This window comes from Microtus oregoni, unplaced genomic scaffold (genome assembly GCF_018167655.1).
Source record: "Microtus oregoni isolate MIOR12 unplaced genomic scaffold, Mior012 000074F_000, whole genome shotgun sequence".
In the NCBI taxonomy this organism is placed as follows: Eukaryota; Metazoa; Chordata; class Mammalia; order Rodentia; family Cricetidae; genus Microtus; species Microtus oregoni.
In genome coordinates, this window is record NW_024543987.1 from 535,308 (window position 1) to 561,487 (window position 26,180).

Sequence of the window (26,180 nt, forward strand, 5' to 3'; positions counted from 1 at the left end):
ATTAACAATCAGGGTAATGCCCATCACAACCTTACATTGTTTAGAATTTCTAGTAACAAAAAGGAAAACACTTAGCTGACAGTGATAACGCATGCCTATAATTTCAGTACCTTAGAGGTGGAGGCAGGAGGATTACAAGCCTGAGATCAGCCAAGGATACATAATGGAAGCAGGAGGATTACAAAAGTCAATTCAGCCTGGGCTACATAGTGATGGCTCCCCGCCTCAAGGGAAAACCACAGGTGCTGGAAAGATGAAATCCCAGTAACCTGAGTTCAATTCCTGGAGACCACAGAAACGTGGAAGGAAAGACCAATTCCATAAAGTTGTCCTTTGACCTCCACACACCCCCACACGAATATTTTTTTTAATTAACACTGATCTCAAAGAAATAGAAAACTGAACAGTGATTACCAAAGCTTGAGGAAGGTATAGAGAAGAGAGAAATGGAAAGATAATTAATAAATCTATGGCCACATAGATTTATTGTAATGCTCTATAGAATGACTAGAAATTATAGCCAACAGCAATTGATTAAATATTTCAAAATTGCTAATAGGGTTTTTGAACATTCCCAACATAAAGAAAGAATAAATACCTGAGGTGACAGATAAGCCAATCATCCTGATAGGATCAACAATGAACTATATGTGTGTACTAAAATGTCATACTATACCCATAAATATATGCAATTAACTATTTTCCAATGAAAAACAAAAATATTTGTGCTGGGGATAGAGTGTTACAATAGAGTTCTTGCCTAGGACATGTGAAGCCCTGAGTTCAGTGGATAATACCACAGTAAATAGAGTTGTACTTTAGAAAAAAAATAAGGGGACTGGAGAGTTAAGAGATTGCATTGCTCTCGCAGAGGACCTGAGTTCAGTTCCCGCAGCCATGCTGGGTGGCCCATAACCATCTGTGATACAAGCACCAGGGAATCTGACCCCAGTTTCTAGTCTCCACCAGCACCTACACTCGTGTGTGTGTGTGTGTGTGTGTGTGTGCATGCAAGTACACATTCTTTTGTGCAGGCACACAGTTTAAAAAGTTGAAACGAAAAAGAAATGAAAATACTTAGGGGAAAGTCACATGTTGATTGTAGATTTTTCTTGTCAGCATTCCATAAAGAGTACGGGAATAACACCATAGCATGATATCTAGAGTGAAGCATGATTGTAAGAAATAAAGGTGATTCAAAGTATGGGGAACACTGGGTACACTATATATAAATATTATACCACTGTATTGGAAGGACGAGTGTGCTTGGCTTTTGGCATCCAGGAAGGGAGGCTTCTGAAAGCCGTCAAAAGGCAAGCTGGTTTGACATCCTGGTGGGCAGCTGAAGCACATCAGAGGAGCTGACGGTGAGGAGGAGGGTTGCTTCTGAACTGATCACATGTTCTTCAAAATTTGACTGCTTCAGAACACATGGTTTCATGATGTATTTTGGCTACTCTCAATCTTAGAGCTGCTGCATACTTCGAGTTAACTGGAAGTTTCTTAGCAAATGAGAGCCTATCTCAAGGGCTGGAGATGACTTCAGTGCCCATTATTACTATATGACTCAACTATTTTATTCTTTTATAGGTCTTTTTCTTTCGGAAATAGTGTTTTAACCTTTTAGTTTATTTTCTATATTTGTGTGGGGCATGTCTGCATGCATTTGAGTGGTATATGTGTTGGTGGTATGCATATGCGTACATATGCAGTCCAGGACTGATACTGGCTATCTTCCTTGATCACCCTCTCCTTATTTGTCACTCTTAGACCCCACATGAAGATATGGTCATGCAGTGTTTTTCTCTTCGTCTCAAGTTTATTTCACCTGCTATATCATGAAATTTTGAAAGTTACTCAGATCTGTGGAATATCATAGGACAAATTAATTGAGTTTTAAGAATAGAATATAGATTTTAAGTGTTCATATGCTTTGAACCCACTTCTGAGCCATAGTTTGGACCATATGAAAGATATAGTCTGTAATAAATAGGTTCTATGCATTGTTGTATTGTTTACAATGAAGAACACCCCCCCCACACACAAAAAAACCCCAATGGACTATTTTACATGTAGGGAAACATTTGAGTAAACCATGACATTTGATGGGCTTTTATGAGGCATTTAAATGGCACTTACAAACAGGTTTCTCCTGACAAGAATGAATGCCTATATTACAATGTTAGAGAACAAAGGCGGGGTAACGATGGCACGCACAGGAATATGCATCCTCCCACATGCCTCCCTTATGTGTTAGGAAGAGGAATTCTTTTTTAAGACTAGAAGAATATTTATGGCAGTTATTCCTGGGAAGTCTGATGAGTGATTTTTCATTACCCAGCTCAGTGCCTGAAAAATACCTGTGGAATCCAGGAACACTGGCCAAATTTTTTGAAATGGGAATGCATTATACAGTTGTATAATAGATGCATTTTGTCCAAGTCATAAAGTTTTATGATCGTCTATATGATAACACCTGTGTAAGATTGACAAAAACCAAGCTGAATCATACACAGGAAAAATATGGGCAAGTAATATTTTTTTAAAATGTGAATAGTACTTGTCTCGGGAATAAGTTTATAGGGGGTTTTTCCTTCTATTTATTTTTAAAGATTTATTTTCCCTTCTATTCATGTGTATGTTTGTTTATCTGTGTGAGTGTATGCTACCTGAGTGCAGGAAACCAAAGATACCATTGGATTCCCTGGAGGTGGAGTTATAAGCAATTGCCAGCCACCTGACATGAGTGCTGGGAATTGAACTCAAATTCTCTGGAAAAACAATATACTCACAACTGCTGAGCCATCTCTCCAGCCCCTTTTTCTTGTATTCACATTTTTCATTTATTATAGGGCTGGAGAGATGGCTCAGAACTTAGGAACACTTGTTGCTCTTGTAGAGGACCTGGGTTTAGTTCCCAGCACCCTCACAGTGGCTCACAACCATCTATAACTCCAGTTCCAGGGGATGTTTTGCCTGCATGTATGGATGTGCACAGAGTACATGCCTGGTACTTGTGGCGGTCAGAAGAGGTAGTGCTTGGATTTGAACTTAGGTCCTTTGGAAGAGTAGCAAGTGGTCTTAAATACCAAGCAAGCTCTCGGGGCCATGCAGAAGTGAATCTTGTCATGTCTTCCCTCCTAGTATAATGCGTCTATAACTGTGATAAGGTAAATGTCTGCTGTTTACACTGCTCAGGTAGTTTGTTATAATAGCCTGGGCAAATTAATACAGCATTAAGTCTAAAGAATTGAATACATTCTAACATAGCATCCATCAACATAGAACTTTTGCTGTAAAGGGCATTTGGGGTTCACAACTGATAGAAATATAGAATATAATACAAATGAAAAATACAATTGCAAAAAACACATAGCTACTAATGGCTCTATCCCCAATTTCAGGATCTCTGTTCTGATGGCATTTGATAAAAAGGAAAAAATATATCAGTTGTTAGGGTGACTTCCTCTCGAATGGCATTTGCAGTGAACTCTTGCCAAGGAGGGTTTCTACCTAAGGGGATAGTTTCATGCTTCTGTGGCTTATCTGAGGCTCTACAGGCTGAAGCATGGGGAATCAGCCTGAAGAAATAGGAACTAACCATCCCCAAGTGACTTCCCTAGATTCCAGAACATGGACCACACTTGGATAAGGAGACTGGAATACTGGCTCTTCTCTCTAATTGAGCTCTCTGATCCCTCATGCCAAGAGCTAGACACGGGTTTCGGTTGAAATGCTCTTCTATCTAGAGCTAGAAGCAAGCCTATTTTGAAAACACAGTAGGTGTAGTTTAAAAAAAGTTCTGATCCTTCCAAGTAGGGAAGCTGCAGCTGGTGTTTTGACAGTGTTCAGACTGTGGGTGTGTAAGCATTTTACAATGTCTATTTGTAAATGCCTTTCACTATATTTATAGCCTCTTTACAACAATGCTAATGAATTTCAGTCCTGAAAAATACCAGAATTTCTGAAATTTACTGAAGCACAAGTCTCTAGTGGATGATACCCAATGGGGATGCAGCTCTTGATGGTCTCCATTCTACCACAGTCTGTTCACTACAAGGGTACCATTTTTTTTCCAGAAAGGATGGTGTTGAACCCTAAAAAAGAGAAAGGAGCTCATTCTTTCATCATTTACTGGCTCCTGCCAGCGTTTTTCCTCTGTTGGGTTTCTATACCCACAACAATTAAAAGGAGAACACAGGAGAAGGCTGGTTATGAATAGCACCATCTAACCAAAGACAGAAGAACAAGGCTGTCCAGACTCATACCCCCTCCTTCTAAAGGAACATTGGGGAAGAGGGTATAGGAAGATTGTAAGAGCCAGAAGTGGTGGATGACGAGTAGGAAACAGTTTTCCTGGCATATCAGGGCATGGACACATGCAAACTCACAGCTGTTGTGATAATACACACAAAAGCTCAAGCCAAACTAAATCCCAGCAAGGAGGGGTAGGTAGGCATAAAGTCCCATCCCTAGCTGAGCCTCCAGTGTGACCCAATGGGAAAGAAAGAGTCAGTTTTCTTTAAGACTGTGGCCCCTGGTAGATTGACAGTACTCGTCTAAGAGTATGTGAGCAGCGCAAACTGGCTTAATGAGTTAAAAAAAATAAACACAGGCACAAAATTCAGTGGATAGGGCAAGGAGATGTATCTGAGAGGAGTTGAGGAGGGAGTGGATACCATCAAAACAAATTGCACAACATTCTCCAAGGACTAACAAAAATGAAAAAAAAAACGAAACTAAATAAAGAAGCTTAAATTTGAAATCAAAATGATTCTATTTCCATATTTTTTTCGTAGAAGTTTTAGTTTGACACTTGCATGATAGGTAACTGAATACCATAGAAGTCCCCTTGCTTTCTTGAGCAAGGAAGCTAAATCACAGACGTCTGAGCAGTCCTAATAGGGAGAAATAGATCCTAAGATCCCATTAAATAACAGCAGCAGCTACCGCTTGCTCAAGGACCATCACCTATTAGGTAATGAGACAGAGTCCTTCATGTATGGACTTTTCCACCCTCACAATCACCAAAGGAGCTATTCACTATGCCTTGGGGGATCCCTCGCAGAGTAGGGTGGGTATCGAAGAATGCTGTGATGGGTAGCTTCCAGCTTTTAGTCCTTCCAGAGAGAGACTTGGCTGAAGAGAGCCTCCTTAGCCAACATGGGACAACTCAAGTGGACAATTTTACTACAGAGCGCCCTGCGGACCTCACAGGGGCTTGTGGAACCATTATGACAATTTAACTTTTCCTCTGCCTGATCCTGCTTCTGCGTGCATGAAGCCCCACAACATAGCCCCATGTTCTGCTGGCACAGTCTGATTCCTGAGAAACTGCCCTGTGCATATCTTGCTTCTCATTATATAGTGAAAGAACCTGAGGCTAAGTGAGGCTAAGTCACTTGCCAATGAAAAAATCACAAAAGTATTCAAGTCCCAGGATCTAGATTTGAACCTATTAGCTCTAACTGCAGAGACCAATAGCACTTCTCTAAGTGGACTTGTTTATTTACTCATTCATTTATTTCTTTAGATGCAAGATCTCTTGTTTCCCAGGTTGGCCTAGAACCTTCTATATAGCCAAGAATGACCTTGAACTTCTGAGCCTCTTGTCTCCACTGAAGCTGCTTTATTTTTCAAGTCTCTTGATCTTCAAGGCAGAGGACCTGGCCTTGGGGACAGTGAGTCACCGACAATACCAGGCTATGTGTTACCCTTGCTCACTCCCAGTTGGGTAAATAATTTTTGCTCCCAAATGAAGAGGTGCCAATAATAAACAAAATGCATGCATCCAGTGTGACCCAATGGACCTGAGACAACATAGGGCTCGTGCATAGAGGAGAATGTGGAAGACGCACAACCCTGTGCAACCCTTGAGAACATGAACTCAGCCAGTGGCATGGCCTAATTTAGCCCAAGCTGGGACAGTTAAGCCAAGACATGTGGGATGGAAATGGTGTTGAAGAATGCAAGAAGCCAAAAGAAGCACACTATCAAATCTATGATAGTGCTACCAGCATCATCACAGAAAACCACCAAGCAGATACCAATCTTTTAGAGCTATGTGGAGATGAAGCAAGAAAGAACAGTTCCTACAGAAAAAGACTCCCAAGTCTGTATGGGGATTTCATTAGCAGCCCCCTTCCCGCAACATCATGTGCTACCATAATGCAAATCTTTCAGCTTTAGATGTTTAAAAAAAAAAAGTATGGGGTGGGGGGGCAGAGTTGAAAAAGACTAGAAAAGAAAATTTAAAGAAGCCCCATTTCCCATGTGCAGGCAACCATTAGGGCACACAGGGTGAGTCTTCTAATTTTCACCACCTCTCATTCCACTCTGGAACTGTGACATCATAGAAATGATTACACTTTTCAAAGGTGATATCACAGAGAAACTGCTTGTGCTGCTCTGTCTCCTTCCTGTCTCCCAACCAGGAAATCTTACTCATTATCCCTCTGTACTGTGAAACATGGAGAAAGTCTTTGTGCATCCATCCAATAACATCTCATCCCAGTGATGCCCCCAAGATGCGAAGGCTAAGGGCAGTGCACTGCTGTGCACTTTATCTCAATTGGAAACAACCTAGACACATCTGGGAAGAGGGAATCTCAGCGGAGGAATTGCCTTCATTAGATTGGCCTGCAGGTAAATCTGGGGAGGCATTTCCTTGATTGATGATTGATTGGGGTGGGGGACAGCTCATTACAGGTAGTGCCACCCCTGGTTTCTATAAGAAAGGAAGATGAGCAAGTCACAGGAAGCAAGCCAATAAGCAGCATTCCTCATGGTCTCTGCTACAATGCCTGCCTTCAGTTTCCTGCCTTGGCTTCCCTTCATCATGGACTGTAAACCTTAAGCTAAATAAACCCTCTCCTCTTCAATTTGACTTTGTTTAGTGTTATATCATAGGAATAGAAAGCAAACTGGGACAGTAACTCCCCTGGCTACCTGCTTAATATCTCAGCCTTCAGCTTTGAATTAAATGTTGGGCAGGGACTACCCAGCTCCATTTCCTGCTTTGTTACAGGCCTCTGCCTGAATTTCTCTGCGCAGAGGGCGAAATGGATGGGCACAAGGCCTGGAAGCTGATGGGCAGCAGAGCAGGAACCAGATAGAGATTACTGATGCCTAGCTTTGTCTTTTTCTACCATGCTTGAGATGGTGATAATACAAAGGGTCCTCTCCACATTCGTGTATTTTATTCTTGAGGGGCTTTCTCTTTCAGAGTAGTAACTGAAAGGGGACTTACAACATGTGTGAAGACAGCAAATGTGGAGAGCATCTAGGAGCATTCTGCCCCACAATATAGCAAGCCCTGGAGGAGGAACCTTCCATCAAGAAGGGGCAAAACGGGTTTCCTTTATTCATTACTTGAAAGGGCTTTCTGCCCTTTCCCAGAAAAGTGCCATGCTGAGATCTTGGAGTCTCCACATAACCATCTTATAGACAAAACATGTCCCAGGCACCACAGACTTCAGGATTCAGAAAGTAGTCCCAGTGAATTATGGGACTGCTCAAGTAATGCCAGGGACACAAGAACCAGAGTGATTTTGCTGGCAGCTTTCTTACAATGCATGTCTTCACCCCGATGAACACAAGCAAGCTCTGCTATTTATAGGAGGTGAAGGCATGCTGGAAGGTGATAGGACATTTCTCACTCAATTTCTCTCCTAATCTCTATGCTTTGTACAGACTCTGTAAGGACACCTGCAAGTGGACCTCCCCCTCCAGAGCCCAGCACCCCCAGAAGGGCGAAGGAATGATGTCACCCGCAGATTTCATTTCTACTTCCCCATCTTGGTGTTTCAAAGGCAAATGAGGGTCTTGAAAGAAGCTGGGCCCAGCTCTTGTCAGTGTCAGGAGGAGAGAGAACTCATGATTGAGCGACTGTGAGGACAGTCTGGAGGGTGCCACTTAAGAGGAAGAGCAGTAAAAAGATAGCAGCGGTAGGAAAATCATGCTAGAAACCAAATGGCACTGGGAGGAGCTGATACCTCCTAGTGTCTCATGCCCTATTCTGGCCGCCCAGTGGCAGGAAAATCAATGTGGCCCAGTCAGGGCTAAACCCTGTCACTACTTCTGGATTTTGCTGCAGCAAATCAATTGCACTGTATGTGTGGGTGGAAAGAGAAAAGAGTGCAAATACAAATGCAATTTGGTCAGCACGTAACATCGACAAACCCCCAGCATGAGAGGCTTCCCTTGAACCTGCTGGTGCTCTTCTGCATTATGCGTTCAATGTCCCCTCCATTCCCAGCCTCCTCTTCCTGACACTGTCACTGTTTCTAGGGGATACTATGTGCTTTGACTCCCTGGTGGCTTTCTGATCTGCTGTCTGTGGGGGTACATGTCTCTAGCTCCTCAGGGGGTTCCAGAACATGACCTGCTTTCCACTATATGAGAAAACTCTTCCATTCAAGGGAGGGGGAAATGCAAATAGATGTGGTGCTATCTCTAAAGTTTTCATGCTAGGAGTTAGGGTCTAAAGTACAGTGACTTCTTTAAACCCTACACAAAGCTAGAGAGATGATTCAGAAGTTAAGAGCACTAGAACACCTGGGCTCTATTCCCAGTACCCCTAGTGGGGATGACAACCCTCTGTAACCTCAGTGCCAGGGGATTCAACGCCCTCTTCTGGCTTCTGTGTCTGCTGCACACACATGGTGCACAGACGTATGTGCAGGCAAAACAACCATGCACATAAAATTAAAAATAAAAATACTCTCCACACCTCCCCTCAGGAACTTGGAGAGGAAAGGGTTTATTTTGCCTTATAGCTTTTAGTTCATAATTGAGGGAAATCACGGCAGGAGCCTGGCTGCAGGAACGGAAGCAGAGGCTGTAGAGAATTGCTGCTCACTGCTTGACTCCCCAGGGCTTGTTGAGCTGTCTTTCTCAGAACACTCAGGACTAATTGCCCACAGGTAGCATAGTGTACAGTAAACTGGCCCTCCCACCTCAATCATCAAACAAGAAAATGCACCACAGGCCAGTCTGGTTGGAACATTTTCTTACTTTAGGTTCTTGAATCTAAAGTGACTCTAGTTCATGTCACATTGACATAAAACTAGTCAGCATATGACATAACTGGATAGCAACATGTAGAATAAAAATAGACCCATATCTATCACCATGCACAAAACTCAAGTCCAAATGGATCAAAGACCCCAAGATAGAGCCAGATATACTGAAGCTAATAGAAAAGAAAGTAGGAAGTACACTTGAGTACACTGACACAGGAGACTGCTTCCTAAATATAACCAAAGTAGCACAGATACTGAGAGAAACAATTAATAAATAGGACCTCCTGAAACTGAAAAGCTTCTGTAAAGCTAAGGACACAGTAAATAAGACAAAATGGCAGCCTATAGAATTGGAAAAGATCTTCACCAACCCCATATCAGACAGAGGGCTGATCTCCAAAGTATACAAAGAACTCAAAAAATTGGTCACCTAAAGAACAAAAATCCAATAAAAATTGGGGTATAGACCTAAGCAGAGAACTCTCAACAGAGGAATCTAAAATGGCTGAAAGACACTTAAGGAAATGTTCAACATCCTTAGTCATCAGAGAAATGCAAATCAGAACAACTCTGAGATTCCATCTTACACCTGTAAGAATGGCCAAGATAAAAAACACTGATGACAACTTATGCTGGAGGGGATGTGGCATAAAGGGAACACTCCTCCACTGCTGGTGGGAGTGTAAACTTGATGTGGGACAATTGTCTATATTCTGTCAATTATGTTTTAAATAAATGTTGATTGGCCAGTAGCTAGGCAGGAAGTATAGGCAGGACAACCAGATAGGAAGTAGAGGCAGGGCAATGAGAACAGGAGTATTCTGGGAAGAAGGAAGCTCTTTCTGCAGTCCTGTCCAGACAATGAAGAAGCAGGGTGTGACCTGCCCTGCTGAAAAAGGTACTGAGCCATGTGGCTAACATAGATAAGAATAATGGGTTAATATAAGTTAGAAGAGTAAATAAGAAGCCTGAGCTAATGGGCCAATCAGCTTTATAACTTATGGAGATCTCTGTGTGATTTTCTTTGGGATTTACGGGCTATGGGAACTGGGCAGGACAGAAACCCCAACAAGCAGGCCCTCATGTTACACAAACTGGTACAGCCCCTTTGGATATCAGTATGGTGATTTCTCAGAAAAATAGGAAACAACCTTCCTCAAGACTCAGCAATACCACTTTTGGGAATATACCCAAAGGATGCTCAATTGTACCACAAGGTCATGTGTTCAACTATGTTCATAGCAGCATTATTTGCCATAGCCAGAACCTGGAAATACCTAAATGCCTCTCGACCAAAGAATGGATAAGGAAAATGTGGTACATTTACACAATGGAGTACTACATAGCAGGAAAAAAGTGAAATCTTGAAATTTGTGGGCAACTGGACGGATCTAGAAAACATCATATTGAGTGGGGTAACCCAGACCCAAAGACAAATATAATATTAGTCACTCATAAGTGGCTTTTAGTCATAAAGCAAAGAAAACCAGCCTACAATTCATAATCCCAGAGAACCTAGACAACAATGAGGACCCTAAGAGAGATATACATGGATCTAATCCACGTGGGAAGTAGAAAAAGACAAGATCTCCTGAGTAAATTGGGAGCATGGGGACCATGGGAGAGGGTAGAAGGGAAGGGAGCAGAGAAAAATATATAGCTTAATAAAAACAATTTTTAGGAAACTAGTTAGAATATCCCCCACACACAAACACACATGGATACACATAAAGTCAATTGAAAAATAAAATTTTAAGAGAATCCTTCATCTCAACTTGTAGAAAAGAAGAACAGTACTAAAACAGTCATGTAAGGCATCATTACAAATTTTCAAAACAAAGCACTTAAGCAATTCAAACTCCAAATGATGATATAAGTACCCTGGTGCACATCTTGCAGGCCAATGCACGGAACACTTACATGTACTCATTCACCAGTCTTTGTTCTTCCTTTGTAATCAATAGGTTCACTTAAATCTATTGGTTCACTTATACCAAAGGGGGTCTTCTTGATGCTTTTTTTCTGGTAGACACAGGGACTATATACCCCATACCAATCAGTACCTAGGGGCTTATTTTCTGCTGAGTTGTAACCTAGGTACATAAACAACCAGGATGCCTTAGTCAATCTGACAAAAACATAACTTCTATGCTGGTAAGTCGGTCTCAAGAGATAGAACTACTATTCTCTAAGCATTTAGTTACGTGTGGTACATAAATGCTTACTTAATCTTTGCCTCCAAGCCCATCAATCACTCATTGCTCCTATTTCTCTTGCAATCACTCTAAGTGGGGGGAATGCAACTCCACCGCACTGCCATATCCTGTGCTAGCTCCAATCCTCTCAGCAGAGCCTCTAGGCCTTCACAGGATAGTGTTACGGCTTGAGTACAACATGTGCCTCGCAGGCTCATGCATTGAACACTTGGTCCTCCTACCTGGTACTGCTATTTTGGGCATGCTGTGGTCACATTAGAAGATGAGTCTACCTAGATGAAATGGGTCACTGAAGGTGTGTCTTTGAAGGTTATTTTTTTATTCTCAGCCCCCTCATGTCTTTCTGCTTCCTGTCCATTATGAGGTAAACAGCTCTCTGCCCCCACACTCTTGCTGACACAATGTTCTGCCTAAGCACGTTGCACCAAACAACATGGAATAACCCTACCAGGCCATGAGCCAAAATAAATTCTTTTTTTCTTCCTGTTTTCTCCAGGTGTTTGTCCACAACAACAAAGTAACACAGATTTGGGAGGTGAGCAGAAGTTCTGCTCACAACCCCATGCCCAGATTCTAGCATCACATCTTTCACATCCCAAGCCAAAGCATAGCATCCTCTGAGAGTCTGAGGCCAGTAGTCAATGCCCCTACATCCATCACCTCCTCACTGAATGGCCTGCATAGACCTCACACTCTCAGCCACAAGCCAAAGTAGAGGCTATTAACTTCGCTTTGCCAGATAATAGACAGAGCCCGAAGGCTCTGTCTCTCAAGTCCTGATATTGCAGGATCAAGATCATACCTCTCACCATCTTTCAGAAGTCTTATCCTCTGGAGTCTAAACTGTCTGCTCACTTTTAAGTATTTATCACAGATTCATCAAGCCCCAGAACACAGTGCTATCCATGTGGGAGAACACTAGCTTACAGAACCCTAGCCTCCCCCCTCTTCTTTCATCAACCTCTTAAGCCTCTCCCCATGACGGCCACCTGGGTGATCCATTCCCAACAGTGCCTTTTCCTTCCCCCATGCCTTGCACGCTGTGGACTATGGACAGGTTCCTCTCCGTAACAGTCAAACAGCACAGACTCCTGTACTCCCCGTTCAGCTCTCAACTTTCCCCGCTTCACCCTAGCTTGCCTGACTTCCCCTAACACCTACTAGCTGTGCCTCCCTCCCTTTCATGGGGACCCCATGTCTGTTACCTATGCCTTAGGATATACCTGCTCCTTTCATGCGGAGCACAGGCACTCGCAGCAGGTTGCAGGTAAATCAGTGTCTTTCCCCCTCCCCTCCCTCCCTCCCACTATCTCTCTCCTGAGAGCAAAAGTCCTTCTCTAGCTTCCTCATTCTTTAGAAGAAAAAGAAAACCGATTATGACTTAGGGTGTCTGGGTTGCTGAGGATTGACAAACCTGTTTCTGTCTAACCTCTAGCCGGCTTGCTTCTACCTCCCTTCCTTTGACGGCAAGCACCTGCTCTGCTCCTCAGGTTTCTGGTTTTCTGTCTTTTACAAAAGGCAATTTGTAGAGCCCATGTCAATTTTCTTTTTTCATCATGTCCTTACTTTCTCCATTTTACTTTTGGGCCCTTCTGCAAAGCGTTAGGCTCTCTTCTCACAGATGCTTCTGAATCTATTTTTATTAAGTCGGTAATAGAAACTATTAAACTTATAACCCCACAACACACACACACACACACATGCACACCCGTGCATGCTAACTGAGATCTATTTATGTTCAGGCCTCAAAACAGAGTAGACAGAATGGTCATTGGGTCGCCAGCAGCTCCTCTGTTATTGGGTGGGTTGCACAGGGTGAGCAGAGTCAGTTCAACGCACCATGAAATAATAACCAAGGCCCAGAAATTGAGAAGACACTTGTGGCCTATAGAACTTTCCCAACATCACTCGATTTGTTTTCTTTCTTTGGCATTCCCATTCTTTAATTTAGGGTCTCACTACATAGTCCCGACTGGCCTGAAACTTGTGATGCTCCCACTTCCGCTTCCCAAATGCTCGAGCGACACGTGAGCTACTACTGCACGTGGCACTCACCATTTTAAAGTTAAGCCTGGTAGCAGTTTTGGAAGTCATTTTTCATATTAAAATTACATATGCACTTTCTAGAAATCAGAGGACCCTTCTTACCAGTGCCGAGGAATGCAAATACCTGAGGAAGACACTAGGCACTGTCGCGTCCTTACAGGGTGCTTCAACTTGCTTAGACTGGACACGAACTTCTTTGCTGGTGCCCTTCTGGTGTCCTTTTGATGTCCCTGAATAGAACGCCTGAGAACTGAACAGGAACACATGAGCCCCACCCTCCCTAAGATCCAGAACAGTGCCTGGCTCACAGTGGGTCCTTGGTGCGCTTTTTGTTGAGCGTGCGCATGTAAACACAGACTATGCTCTTCTTCCACAGAGATCCCTTTCCTTGGAGCTAGTTCTTCCTGTTCAAAGAGAAGGAAAGCTTTCCTGCAAGGGCCACATGGCAGCAGCTTGTTGGCTGCTGGCGAGTTCCAGCCCGGACACAGCAGCTGAAGCTGGAATACCTCCTTCTCCAGCAAGACCTGCCAGTGAGAACTGTGTGTCCTTTGGCTTAATCATCTGTCTGTTAGCCTGCCGGCCATCTGGTCAGGTAAATCTTGGCGGGGGTTTGTTTCACGCAGCACACAGTGCCCTTTCTGCAGAGGGACACTGGCACAGACTGCTTGCATACAGTTGGCACACTCCTACCACAAATGATCTAGCAGAATGAAATAACTTCTCAAACTAATATATGACACACTTTCCTAATGGAACTGCTCAGCAAGCAGTATTATGTACATTAGGTACCGAGGGGCAGTGAGATTTTCTTTGATCTCTAGTTTTTTTTTTTCCTCTTAAAATCCATGACATACTAAGCTACTCTGAATGTAAGGAACACATGCTGAAGAGCTTGTATAGAGGCTGGGAAGGAACACAGAAGAGGCAAATGGAATAAAATCTAAGCACTGGCACCCCCACTTAAGGAACTATGGCATTCAACAAGTGTTCGTTAAATGAGCCACTACCATATGCTCAACACCGTAAGGCATGTGGCAATGACAAAACACACACTCTTGATCTGCTCTAAATCCTGTAAAGGAGTCCGGGGGTGGGTGCATCCCAAGTGGCACAGTATCGGCCCCAGCACCATGCCGAACATGAGGTGTCAGGCATTTGGAGAAGAGAGCAATAGTGAGAGATACTGGAATGATTCCAGAGGAGGACATGCTGATTGGCAGCACAGGGATCAGGCTGTATCAGCAGGTGCATGGGAGGTGGTCAGAGGATGATGGGAAAGGACCAACATCAACTTGGGAGAACCTAAACCAGTGGTTCTGGGGTGTAGACTTCACCATCAGCAGCAGTAGCAGTACCTGGGAACTATGAGAAATGCAAAGTCCAGGATTAGGGATATGGTTTAGTTGGTAACATAATTGCCTAGCATTCGCAAAGCTCTGGGTTCAATTCCCAGCACCACAGAAGCCAAGTATGGTGGCACATGCCTGTGATCCCAGCACTAGGAAGATGCAGGTTAAGAGGTTTAGAAGTTCAACATCATCTTTGAATCCACAGCATGTTTAAGGGCAGCCTGAGCTAAAAGACACTCTGTCTCAAAAAAAAAAATTAAAACAAACCCCCCAAACAAAATGCAGATTCCCAAGTCTATTACAGGTCTACCGAGTCACAACCATGGGATGGGGCCCACCAATACGCATTGTTTATGTGATTCTGGAGTTTGCTCAAGTCCGAAAGCCACTGAGCCAATAGCCTCCTTCCAATGGGCTATGCCAGAACCTGGGGCTTTTCCTCCATCTCCCCATCCCCTTGCACAGTAGTGCAAAGCCTTGGGGGCCGAGCAGCCACAGGGTGAGTAGGGCTGAGAGAATCTGTCTTTTCACAGGTTATTCTGATGGCACAGCAATGGTAAGAATTTGTTTCCCACTACTGAATATACACAGATAGTCCTCATGTGCATCCTCCTTGGTATCCTGCCCTTCTAACTCACAAGTGGATTTGAGAACTGGAGGCTGAGAAGAGCTAGGCAGAGGCAGGAAGTGAACGTGACCTCTTGGGCCTGTAAGCTAAGCTGGGATAACAAAGCTGCACCTGTCCCACAGTCACAGGGTCAAGGGTAGCTATCAAAGACAAGGAGGGAGTAGTGAGAACACCACTTCTCTTTTGATTAGATCATTATAAAAAGCAGCGGGAACATGTTTATGTTAGCAATAGAACATGCTATTAAGTTTATTGAGATGTGTGTAATCCCTGAAGACCATCGGGATTTGGCAGCATGAGGCCTTGGCTGCCCTTTTGCCAGCTATAAAGTGATGGATGATGTTTCCTGCTCTACATCTTCTCTCTGTTTGTATAGGTCAGATTCTCTTCAGAAGCACCTCTGTTTATATAACCTTTTACTCCTGGTGTGTTAGCTTCTGGGATGAGCACACCACTGATGTGGCTGTTGCTCGAGTTACTGGGGCTTCCAAGTGGCCTCATCGCATGCAAAGAGCTCTTTACTACCTATCAGAAGAGAGGATTATGACACATAGGGACCTGACCAGCACATTGGAGGTTATGATCCAATTCATTCTCACAAGGGCCATTTCACAGAGGCAGTGGTTCGATTGAACCCTGGCACAACACCTACAGAATGTTAACTCAAATGCTGTGGAAATACCCACAGCCCATGCTCGGCTGGGCAGACAGCCTCCTATACACAGACATGTCAGCACCCAACACTGCTGCCTGCTTTCTGATAGCTCTCAGACATCTAGGCCATGAAGTGTCTGTGTATTTGGTCAGTGTTCCTTGGGGGGGGCATTTGGTGCTCTTGTTATTGTAAGTAAATGGGTCACTTGACAACACAGATGAGCACTGAGGAAGGACGTCATGCAAAGTGAAAACAGCCATGCGCTTGGATTCTGCTTATATAAGTACCTAGGGGTCAAAATCATAGAGACGGGGAGTAGAATAATGGCTTTTGGGGATACAGGGAGATGGCAGTGGAGAGTCGCTCTTTAATGGGTATAGAGGTACAGTTATGCAAGAGGGGGGACGTTCTGGAAATGATTGCACAATGATGCGAATATACTTAATTCAAACCATGCGCTTAAAATGGTTAAGATGTTAAACTGCATGTTATGTGGGCTCTACCACAATTTTTTAAAATGTAAGTAAACACTATTGTCTTACTGCAGTTTACACGGCTTAATAGTTGACAAGGAAAATACTGTTACTTTCTCAGCATGTGCTATATAGCTGAATATTATATCTAGGCGAATTTCAGTATCACCCTCAATTTACAGATAGTGAAAAGTAGGTTAGAAAGACAGCAACTCACAAAGCAGCCTATGAGGTGGGCTAAGATTCAAGCCTGAAGGACTGCCTGCCTGCTTTCAACACAGCAACTCAGAGAGCGGCACACTGTGCTTACCATGCAAACAGCTAACAAGAACAGACTTCAGTGTGTTGGCAGAGACAGATGAGGATCTGAAGGCCACCAACTCGCTCTGATGTACTACACCAGCGTGGATTATGCATGGATGCAATAGTAGAAAGTTCTAGGTAAGAACCAGTGGAGAGAATTCAAGAGTCTCTTGTCTATGCGGTTCTGGGATGCACGGTACCGACTCTGATTTCATATTACTAACACACATGTCTCTGCTAGCCAGCCACGTGACAAACTTGCCAGTGATCGTAGGCATGTCTCTGAGGGTCTTAGAGCTCAGAGACACATACCCCAGGAAATCTGTCATGTGTTCCACATCAAGTTGTGTAATGACGAGTAGAGAGAGCCCAGGGCACAGCCTGAGGGACCACAGAATAGGTAGAGGGTTAGGAGACATAACTTCAGTGAGGTGTACAAAGGCCAGTTACCTAGGGGAAGGAGAGTGTACCACCTGCATCTCCAGCCTGCAAGGCAGTTGGCCTGTCCTAACAAATGCCAGGAAAATGCCCAGCTATGAGCAGCATCTACATGATATGCCCCCAGCTCCCACCTACTGAGCCCAAAGCCCACACTGTGTTCCCCAACACCTTGCAAGCACGTCCTCGCCGGAAAGAAGTGGCTGGAATCTTTAAACAAAGCTTGATTCCCGTTTCTTCCCTGCTCCCTGCGTTCATCCCATGCCTACCCGCCTTGGTGAGAGCATGGCAGTATGGCAGTACCTGGTGTGCGTCAGTGGGCCCACTGGTCGCTCGGGTCTTCTTGGGGGCAATGCACCAGGTCTGTTCAGAGAATTGGTCTTAGGTGGCCGAGGCTTTTTCGGTGGGATGGCAGGAACAGAAGGCTTCTGTAAATCCAGTTTTGGCTCTCTCTCTGGTCTTTCTTTAAGTCATTGTTTGATGAAGCAAGCATGAAGAAAACAAATAGACTTCATGTCAGTGGCAACATTGGGATGCAGACTGCTTATTCCCTTCTTCAACAAGAAAGCACAGCGATACCATTTCTGATAGCAAAGAGTACCATTTACTCATAGTCAATGTAGGAAAAACCAGAATTCCCTGCCCCCCTCTTCCTGCGCTCTTGCTGGTGCTAGTCCTTCAGCCACTGACCCTAAGCCAGCTCCTACTCACCCTTTAAAGCCTGGCTCAAACATTTCCCTAAGAGCCTGTGCAGGGCTGGTATCCAAGTGATGCTCAATAGCTAGCGGATGGGTTTACCATATGGCCCACACAATCTTTTGCTGGGTGCACAGAAAAAATGAGCCTGATTAAACGCTAAGATCATCAGCCAATAAGGGAGGAAACTATTCAGAGACTAGCTTGCTCAGGGACCTTTGTGCAGATTTTGAACTTAGAAGGGGGTCTTCTCAGATTTTAGACTCCACTTTTGGAGTCAAGGAACTATCAGAGTGAGTTCAAATCCAGATCCAGTAAGTAGGCCAACTGAGTGGTGTACAATGACAGCTTCAATTTTCCCATCCTCCAACTAGCCTTGCCTTGTGTATCCTTGTGTATAATGCAAAAAGCAAGAACCTATAACCTTACTGATGAAGACTGAACTTCTGTGTGTAAGGCCTATGGAAGGACAGGTAAAATTCCTGTATTTATTTGTATGCAATCCCTAAGAACACCAGTGTCTCACTGGCAAGCACAGACATGAAACATTGTTTGGGAGCTCAGAATAAGTGGCAATAACTTTAGGTACCTCCTTAGGTCCTACGCAGGCACCACTGGCTTGCCTTCTCTGATTTTCTAAAGGAAAACACACCCAACCAGAAGTGATAAGAACTTTCTGGTACACTAGGGCCAGAAAAGGAGGGGCTAAGCTAAATGGTAAGGAGGGGTAACTCCCTGGCTTGCAACAGGAACAGAATCAGGACAGGAATGCCGTGACTTGTGGGATGGTATGGATCTTGGTGGCATCACAGGGATGCTAAGACTCAGACACTGGTTCCCTAAAGGTCCTATTGCTTCTGGCTAGGACTTCTGCCTCCCTGACTCTGTGGCATAGGATAAAGACTCTGTGAGAGGAAGAGTGGGGGCTGTGTGGTTACATGGTCAGACAAGGAGAATGGCTGCTCACACATCCATCTATAAGTTAGTCGGCATGGGACAAGGGAGGAAGTATCCTCATCCCAGAGCCCAGCTAGGATGCAGGGAGTAGAGTCTCCCATGAGGACAGGGGGTAGTGTTTAGTTAGTTCACAACACATGCTTTTAGCCAAGAGCTGTTGATAGGGCATACACTGAATAGCAATTTTTTCCATTGATTTCTAACACAGACTTGGCCTTCACAATGAGGTTCTAATGACTCAGATTTTACCTGATTAGCAAGAAAGAAAGAGGCATAGAGCCTTAATAGCTTACAATGTTGGCAAAACTTTCAGCAAGCTGATGTGAAATATTAAATTCCACAATAAAATTTCATGAGGCCACCGAGGAGCACCTCCAGATAATTATATTCATTAATACAGCATTTCTCTTGTGACTTCAAAATAACTGCTTTTTAAAATGGAACTTGCTTGGCTTCCTGTTCATAATAATATAGCACTTTCCCATAAAAATGTGTGATTAATCAAAAGTTGGGAACCTAGGACTAGGAACCCTTCCATGGCATGCAGATTTCTTTGGAAAAGATACCCCGGATGATGGGAATCAAACACATTTATAAACCTGACTGCATAAGGTTTTAAGAGACTTCTCTGCCAATGGAATTTCTGAACTTTCTCTGGAGACTCTGAAACTGAGTTGTTTACCCCGACTCCCCTCCAATATTCTTTTTTTTAAAATTTTTTCGAGACAGGGTTTCTCCGTAGCTTTTTGGTTCCTGTCCTGGAACTAGCTCTTGTAGACCAGGCTGGCCTCGAACTCACAGAGATCCGCCTGCCTCTGCCTCCCGAGTGCTGGGATTAAAGGCCTGCGCCACCACCGCCCGGCTCCCCTCCAATATTCTTGACCAGGAACATGTGTCTGTAATGCTATTAGCCAGAGTCAAGGGCCCAGCAGTGACCAAAGAGAGGGCTTTTATCTGTCTGGATGGGAATTTCAGCAAGCCAAGACAACATATCAATGGTGCAATTTATCAGTGCCCCCAAAGACATTGAAAAAGGTGGAAGGACTAGATGAAGAACATCAGATATATGCAGGGCTCTTGATGAACTTAAAAATAACCAAGTTTGGGGCACAGGGAAGGTGGCAATGGTAGACACATCACGGAAGAGCCCTGAGCTGGTTGGTTTTGATTTGAAGAGCAATTCTGTCCTATAAAGTGCCACATTGCTCAGTTATATTTCCCTCAAAATGATATATTTGGAAGCAATCCAAACAAACCAGTAATCACCATATTCCAAAGAGAAAGCAAATTGTGTGGGCGGGTTATCAGAACTAGAGCTGTGACAGACAGCTTCATTGCTTATTGTTCTACACATGCCAATGAAGAATTGATCTCATACCTTTCTCTTCTGTTCTGTTTGGAAGTGTCTCTGGTCTTTCAGGGGGTATCTTTTTAATTTCATGTTTTCTCTCTGTGGTACCTAGAAGGGAAAAGCTAATTGCAATCAGAAAATGTTTTCTCTATGTAGTTGACATAATTACATTTAAATATTTATCAAGTACAGCATAGGCAATAGATTTTCGTCCCTGAGATGGTTGCTTGTGATATACAGATATTAGTTGCTCAGAAACATAGCAGAACTCATTTCCACATTATGTCATGAAACTGGCTTGCATAGTCACATGTGGTGGTGTGTGCCTATAAACCTGGCACTCTGGAGGCAAGATAACTACAAGTGATCACTACAAGTTGAAGGCCAACTACAGATATATAGTAAGACTGTCTTAAAAAAATTTGCAAGTCAGGCATTGTGGGGCATGCTTTTAATTCTAGCACTTGGGAGGCAGAGGCAGGCATCTCTCTTATACATTGGACACTAGTCTGGGGTACAAAGCGAGTTCCAAGACAGCTAGAACTGTTACACAGAGAAACCCTGTCTCAAAAAAAACCCAAATAAATGAATAAATAAAGTTTGCATAACTGTAAGTATTTCATTAATAAAACATCATTAATCTTTTCTAAATGTCTACACTTTGTTTCTTTGAACATTAAAAGTCAAAAGATATAATGGAGTAGGCATGCAGAATGTGTAGAAATAATTTACTCATTAAAACACATAAATAGGAAATCATAACAAGAACAGGTTTCAAGGACTGCATTTTGTAATAGACTAAAAATATGGCCTAGAATTGTTTGATAGACCTTGCAACATAAGGTGAAGTCTATATTCCCTTAGCCAGAATGGGGGCAGCCTTGTGGATGCTTTGAGCAATAGTTGAACTAATTCCATGCTATTTCCAAGGCTAAGTTATATGAGGCCATCTAGCTTACACTTTATTGGTTGGAATAGTGGACATCCATGTATAGAGAGGTCAACTACCCTGGAGAAGCCATGCATACGCCCCTGGCCTGCAGCCCCAGCCAAGCCCGGTCTCCCGAGCAACACGTGTGTGCGAAGCAGCCATCTTTCAGGTGGATATTCCAGCCTCTACTAGTTCAGTTTTCCCAGCCACTGTCTCAGGCTGGATGGAGTAGAAACTAACCATTTTGGTCATGCTCTGTTCACATTCTTCGCCCACAGAATCTATGGCTCTATAAAGATTTGCTATTTTATGCCACTAAATTTGGAGTGGTTTGTCACAGAGCAATAGTATCTAGAACATAATTTTGAGGAACATGCAGTTGTGTTACAGTGGTTTTCCCTGAATTCTTTCTCTCTGTGTGAATTCTTCAAGTATTACATGTTTCCCAATATATCACTTTACATTTCTTCTTTACTCTTGCGGCCTGCCACTATTCCCTCACCTGCCTTCAGGCATATAAGAGCACCAGGAGCTAGTTAAAGCACAAAACCATCCAAAGTACTCTTGTGACAGACTTGGAAGAGTACCTGATACTCTGCCTGGCTGGCCCAATGGATGGGTCTTAGGTATTGAAATCAGAATTATGAGGCCTCAAGGGGTTAAAAAATTAACATTGCATTGAACATATACTCCATGTGACTCCCTGTAATGTCTTACTCTATATTAAACACTGTTTCGGATCTATGTCATTTACATAATTGGGCTCTTTTGGTAAAAGAAAGGTGATGATGATGGAAATATGAATGTCTATGTATTTCTGCATTACAAAGCGATTATCAAGCTACTTCCGCAGAAAAGAGAAGGAAGATGAAGTGTTACCTAGCAGAAATTCATCACCAATGCTGATAAAATTATTTCAAAAAGAATTTCTCTACCATGCTACCATACAGTCTCATTTCTAACGACGATTCTACTATCTCCAAGAATCTGGTCCTATTTTCTCTATTCTAGGCTGCCCAAGCCTCAAACTGCTCAGTTCAATGCCTTGGGCTCCACTTGATCACGAAGGCCTCGAGGAAAAAGGATCTTCAGGGCAAAATATGTAACCGGTCTGTTTTAAACTTAGCAAACCAAATATTTATGTAGTCAGAACCACTAGGGGGCAAAATGAAACTGTTCAATGTCGGGGGGAATGGGGTGGAATGAGAGATACAATTAACACCCAATTCTAGGGGTCAATATCTGTAATTCTCAATTAGATAAAAATAAATTGGAAAGAAGTTTAGCCTTAAGTCGATTTTTCCCTCCAAATTGGTGGTACCCTCAACAAATACTTTTTTAGAAAAATCACTTTTTAGTTGGAAGTCAGCCTGAATGAACTTCATGTGAGTTTCAGGTCACCCAGGGCTAGGGTGAGAGGCCCTTTCTTTACAAAACAAAACACTTCTTAATAAATGTATGAAAAAATAAAATCTAGCAATTTACATCTATTCATATATTATATGCTATAAGATATATCATAATTGCAGGCTTTTTAAAAAATTAAAAACAGCCTTAATTTTGTTTTAGTTGTTTCTTGCTAAAATTAATATGTACATACACACATATATGAGCTTGTATTCATTGCCTAATATAATGGGCTTCCTTGTGACACTTTCATACATGCATGCCATGTGTTTTGATTGTATTTATATCTCCCCTTGTCCCTTTCTGTCTTCAGTTTGTTTTAAAACTACTTAAAGAGTCATCCACAAAGGAATTTCTCCCCACAATTAACTGTGACTGTTAATAAAGAAGAGTTCCAGTGGGAAGCATGAATCATCTTTATGTATGAGAAGCCACTGTGCAGTGAGTTATTGAATGTTTAATGACATCACTTCTTCCTATATGATTCAACATTAATATTTAAGCTACGTAGAATGAGTAAACTGGAATTTTTTTTTCAAGACTAGAAAAGAATTGAGAGGGAAAATATCTATGGCTAGAAAAACAGCTTCTTGTTGGGGGAAGTGAAGTAAGTGCAAATTTTGGCTAACCACATAGGACAGACAGTAAAAACCCAGCAACTGTACGTCTACAATGATGCGATTCCACGGGAAGCAATCTTCCCTATGCTGACCCTCATTAAGGACAATAACCAGTTCTTTGCTCCTCAAAAACAGATCGTTGAAAACAGACGCAGTTCATTTTAAAGTAATTTCTGGCCAGAGACACGTTTAGTGATGCGGATTCTTTTGTTTGTTCGCTTCTAGGAAAAACAGCAACTCATTTGAAACCTGCCTGCTGAGACCAAATCACATCCCCCAGGCTAGCAGTCTGTGAGTCGAAGAATCTTGAACTTGTAACAAAGAAAATTTGAATTTATGCAAAAGAAAGATGAACATTTTGCGTGAGGGACCTGAAAGGTACATTACCTGCTCCTTGTTTGATGACAGGAGCGGACGGAGGTGGTGGCTTCTTGGGTCTCTGAAAAAAATCAATCAAAATTATACATGAGATTGTTGGCAAGCTGTAGTATCCCAGACGGACCACAGACAATGGTTTTTTATGTGCAGTGTGGACAATTTAGAGAACCTCTCCAAAAACTTAAGCAAGTCTCTCTGGGGACACAAGCTTTTGTTTGGCACCTCTAAATAGACACTAAAGTAAATTCAGTAAGCAAAACACAACTCAGACCAACAAATGAAATGCCATTTCCCCCTTTCTAAATTTCCATCAGCCATCTGGAAAACCTCAGCTCAGCAAAAATGACCTGAAACCAGCAAGCACAATGGTGTCCCTGCACTGAAACCACATTTGCAATTAAGATTTAATCAGCTGAATAACTGAGTAGGTCAGTAAGAGTCGCCATGAAGACTCAAGATCAGACCTGGTAGAATGTGTGGGCCCGTCAACTAAATGCAAACCAAGAGTACACTAAAGCCTGGCAAGTTCTCCACTTTCTGCCTCTTTCTATGCTGAGGCTAGACAGGTCTTTATGAGATCCCCCACATAGCAGTTATGCCCTACCGTGTGATAAACTGGAATGGATATGGGGCTTTTCGAATTAGCTCACTATTTCTGTTACCCACGGTTACTCTGTAGGTGATGGAAGCAGCCGTGCAATCAACAGCATTCATCCCTGAACTGGTGTTTGTGGACTTTTCCTTGCCACCCAAGATTGACTGTAGGAGGGAGATAGGCAAAGATGGACTTATCAAACATTTCAGGGGTTGGAGAACACAGCCAGCACCATCTTGTGCAGTGATGTTAAGGGCAAGGGGAGAAGCATCCAGTAGGACAGCACTGGGGAAAAACTGGAGAAGGTTGTGCATCACATCAGTGTTGACAGTCCTCACCCTCTCAGGTACCACACATTTGTGGTTCTAAGAAAACTGCACAGAGTATCTGCTGGTTTCTGAAAGTGTACTGGTGTGACATTACCACAGGGATCACGAAAAGCAGATGCTCAGCTTCCCCTCTGACTTACCTTTCACTGACACAGCAATGGGATATAGAAAGAATTTGTTTGAAAGAAAATCCAGAGAATACTGGACACACAAGGAACTTAGGGGTGGGGGTGGGGACATCATAGCATGCAGACTCTGGATTCAATAGATTTTCATCCCATTTCTTCATTACCTGCCAATTCCAACAAATTCCCCCGAGTAAAAGCTATAGCAGAGTAAGCAGGGTAAGAGAAAGGTTCTGAAATCTGCAGTACAAATGTCTATTATTAGCCAAGGACAATGAGAAGCAACCTCACATAGCTCTTCTTTCCCATCAGTAAATGGCCATTAATATTCTCTTCCTCTTGGGAGGAGGTGGTTTTGCAAGAAGAGTTAGTAATCTTTGACTTGGGTAACTCATGTAGCAATTCTAGCAGGAAGTGATATCAATATGCCCATGCTGCTGTTGAAATAATTGAGAGAAAGTCATTTCCCAAGGTCACCAAGCAATTAAATGGGGTAGAGGGGACTGGGAGTCAAGCCCAGGGCTGTTTGATCCACAGCGTGCTCTGAACTACTGTGAAGGCCCAGTGCTGGAGAGCAGCCATGAGGCAGAGCAAGCATCAGGCAGGCATCAGAACACACACACACGGAACTCATCAAAGTGCAGGCAACTGTACGGCGGGCAGATGGGAGAAGGAAATGGTTATCAGATTGCAGCTACAGTATGAGCTCAGCTAGGCTGTGACGCAGAAAAGCAGAAAGACTGGAAAGAGGTATGGCTACAATAGTGACCTTTGACTAGCAGGATCATGTGTGTGCATGCCCATGTGTGTTTCCTCCTTGATGTTTCCCTGCACCGTATGTGTAAGAACAGACACATCAACTTTGCTGTGAAAACCCAAGCTGCTCTCAGGGCCTCCTTCCCTCCCGGACATGCCCTGCATGGAGCGGGTGTGTTTGTGGCTCAGGGTCTCCCAATATTCTTTGCTCTTTGTCAGCTTTTTCCAGTGCTCTATTTACTCTCTCCTTTTCCTTCCTTCTCTGGCGTGGTATAAAGTAGACTGGGAACAGATGTGTGTTTATCTAATGAAGTTACTGCTGAAAGCTTGCCATTTAACCTCCTTTACCCCAGGATTAGGGTTACTGCTTATTCATGAAACCGCCAACACCCTATGGCCTAATTCTTCCCAGCCAAGTCCCAACAATGCCTCCTCCAGGACGTCTTTCTCGTGCCTTGTTGCTTTGAAATATTCTTTTATTTTTATTTTTTTAAAAAACCCATGAGCTTGCACACACGTCACGGCACGTGTGTAAAGATCAGAGGACAGCTCGTGAGAGTTGGTTCTCTCCTTCTACTGTGTGTGGGGGTCCTGGGGGGTCAAACTCAGGTTGTCAGGCTTGGTGGCAAGCACCTTTACCAGCTGGGCCATCTCTCTGGTCCTACTTTAAAATATCCTATAAACAACCACACATAAGCCTCCCTAGTAGAAGCTGTTATTCCGGAGACCATACCTCAAACTATGTGGGGGCGGGGGAGACAACTATAAATGCTCATACTTTCTGATTACTGGGCAATGTGAAAGACAGAACAAGACAAAACGTTAATGTTGTCTAACATTTGGCATGTAGGAGATACATGAATTGCGACACGGCAAAAATGGGCCGAAGAATAAAAGGAGAGGA

General features: G+C 43.3%; 1 protein-coding gene across 10 annotated transcripts in view; it reads right to left on the reverse strand.

Annotated features, from left to right (window-relative positions):
- The window catches only part of Sh3kbp1 (SH3 domain containing kinase binding protein 1), a 317,007-nt gene that overhangs the window by 34,928 nt on the left and 255,899 nt on the right, over nucleotides 1–26,180 (reverse strand). For 9 of the 10 annotated variants that reach the window (XM_041642315.1, XM_041642313.1, XM_041642317.1 and 6 more), the window contains 3 exons: nucleotides 23,481–23,532; nucleotides 20,163–20,243; nucleotides 17,435–17,594 (listed from right to left, as the gene is read on the reverse strand). In XM_041642315.1, the coding sequence (XP_041498249.1) occupies nucleotides 17,435–17,594; nucleotides 20,163–20,243; nucleotides 23,481–23,532 (293 nt within the window). The remainder of the gene's footprint in view (nucleotides 1–17,434; nucleotides 17,595–20,162; nucleotides 20,244–23,480; nucleotides 23,533–26,180) is intronic. The other variant, XM_041642310.1, reaches the window with a different exon arrangement.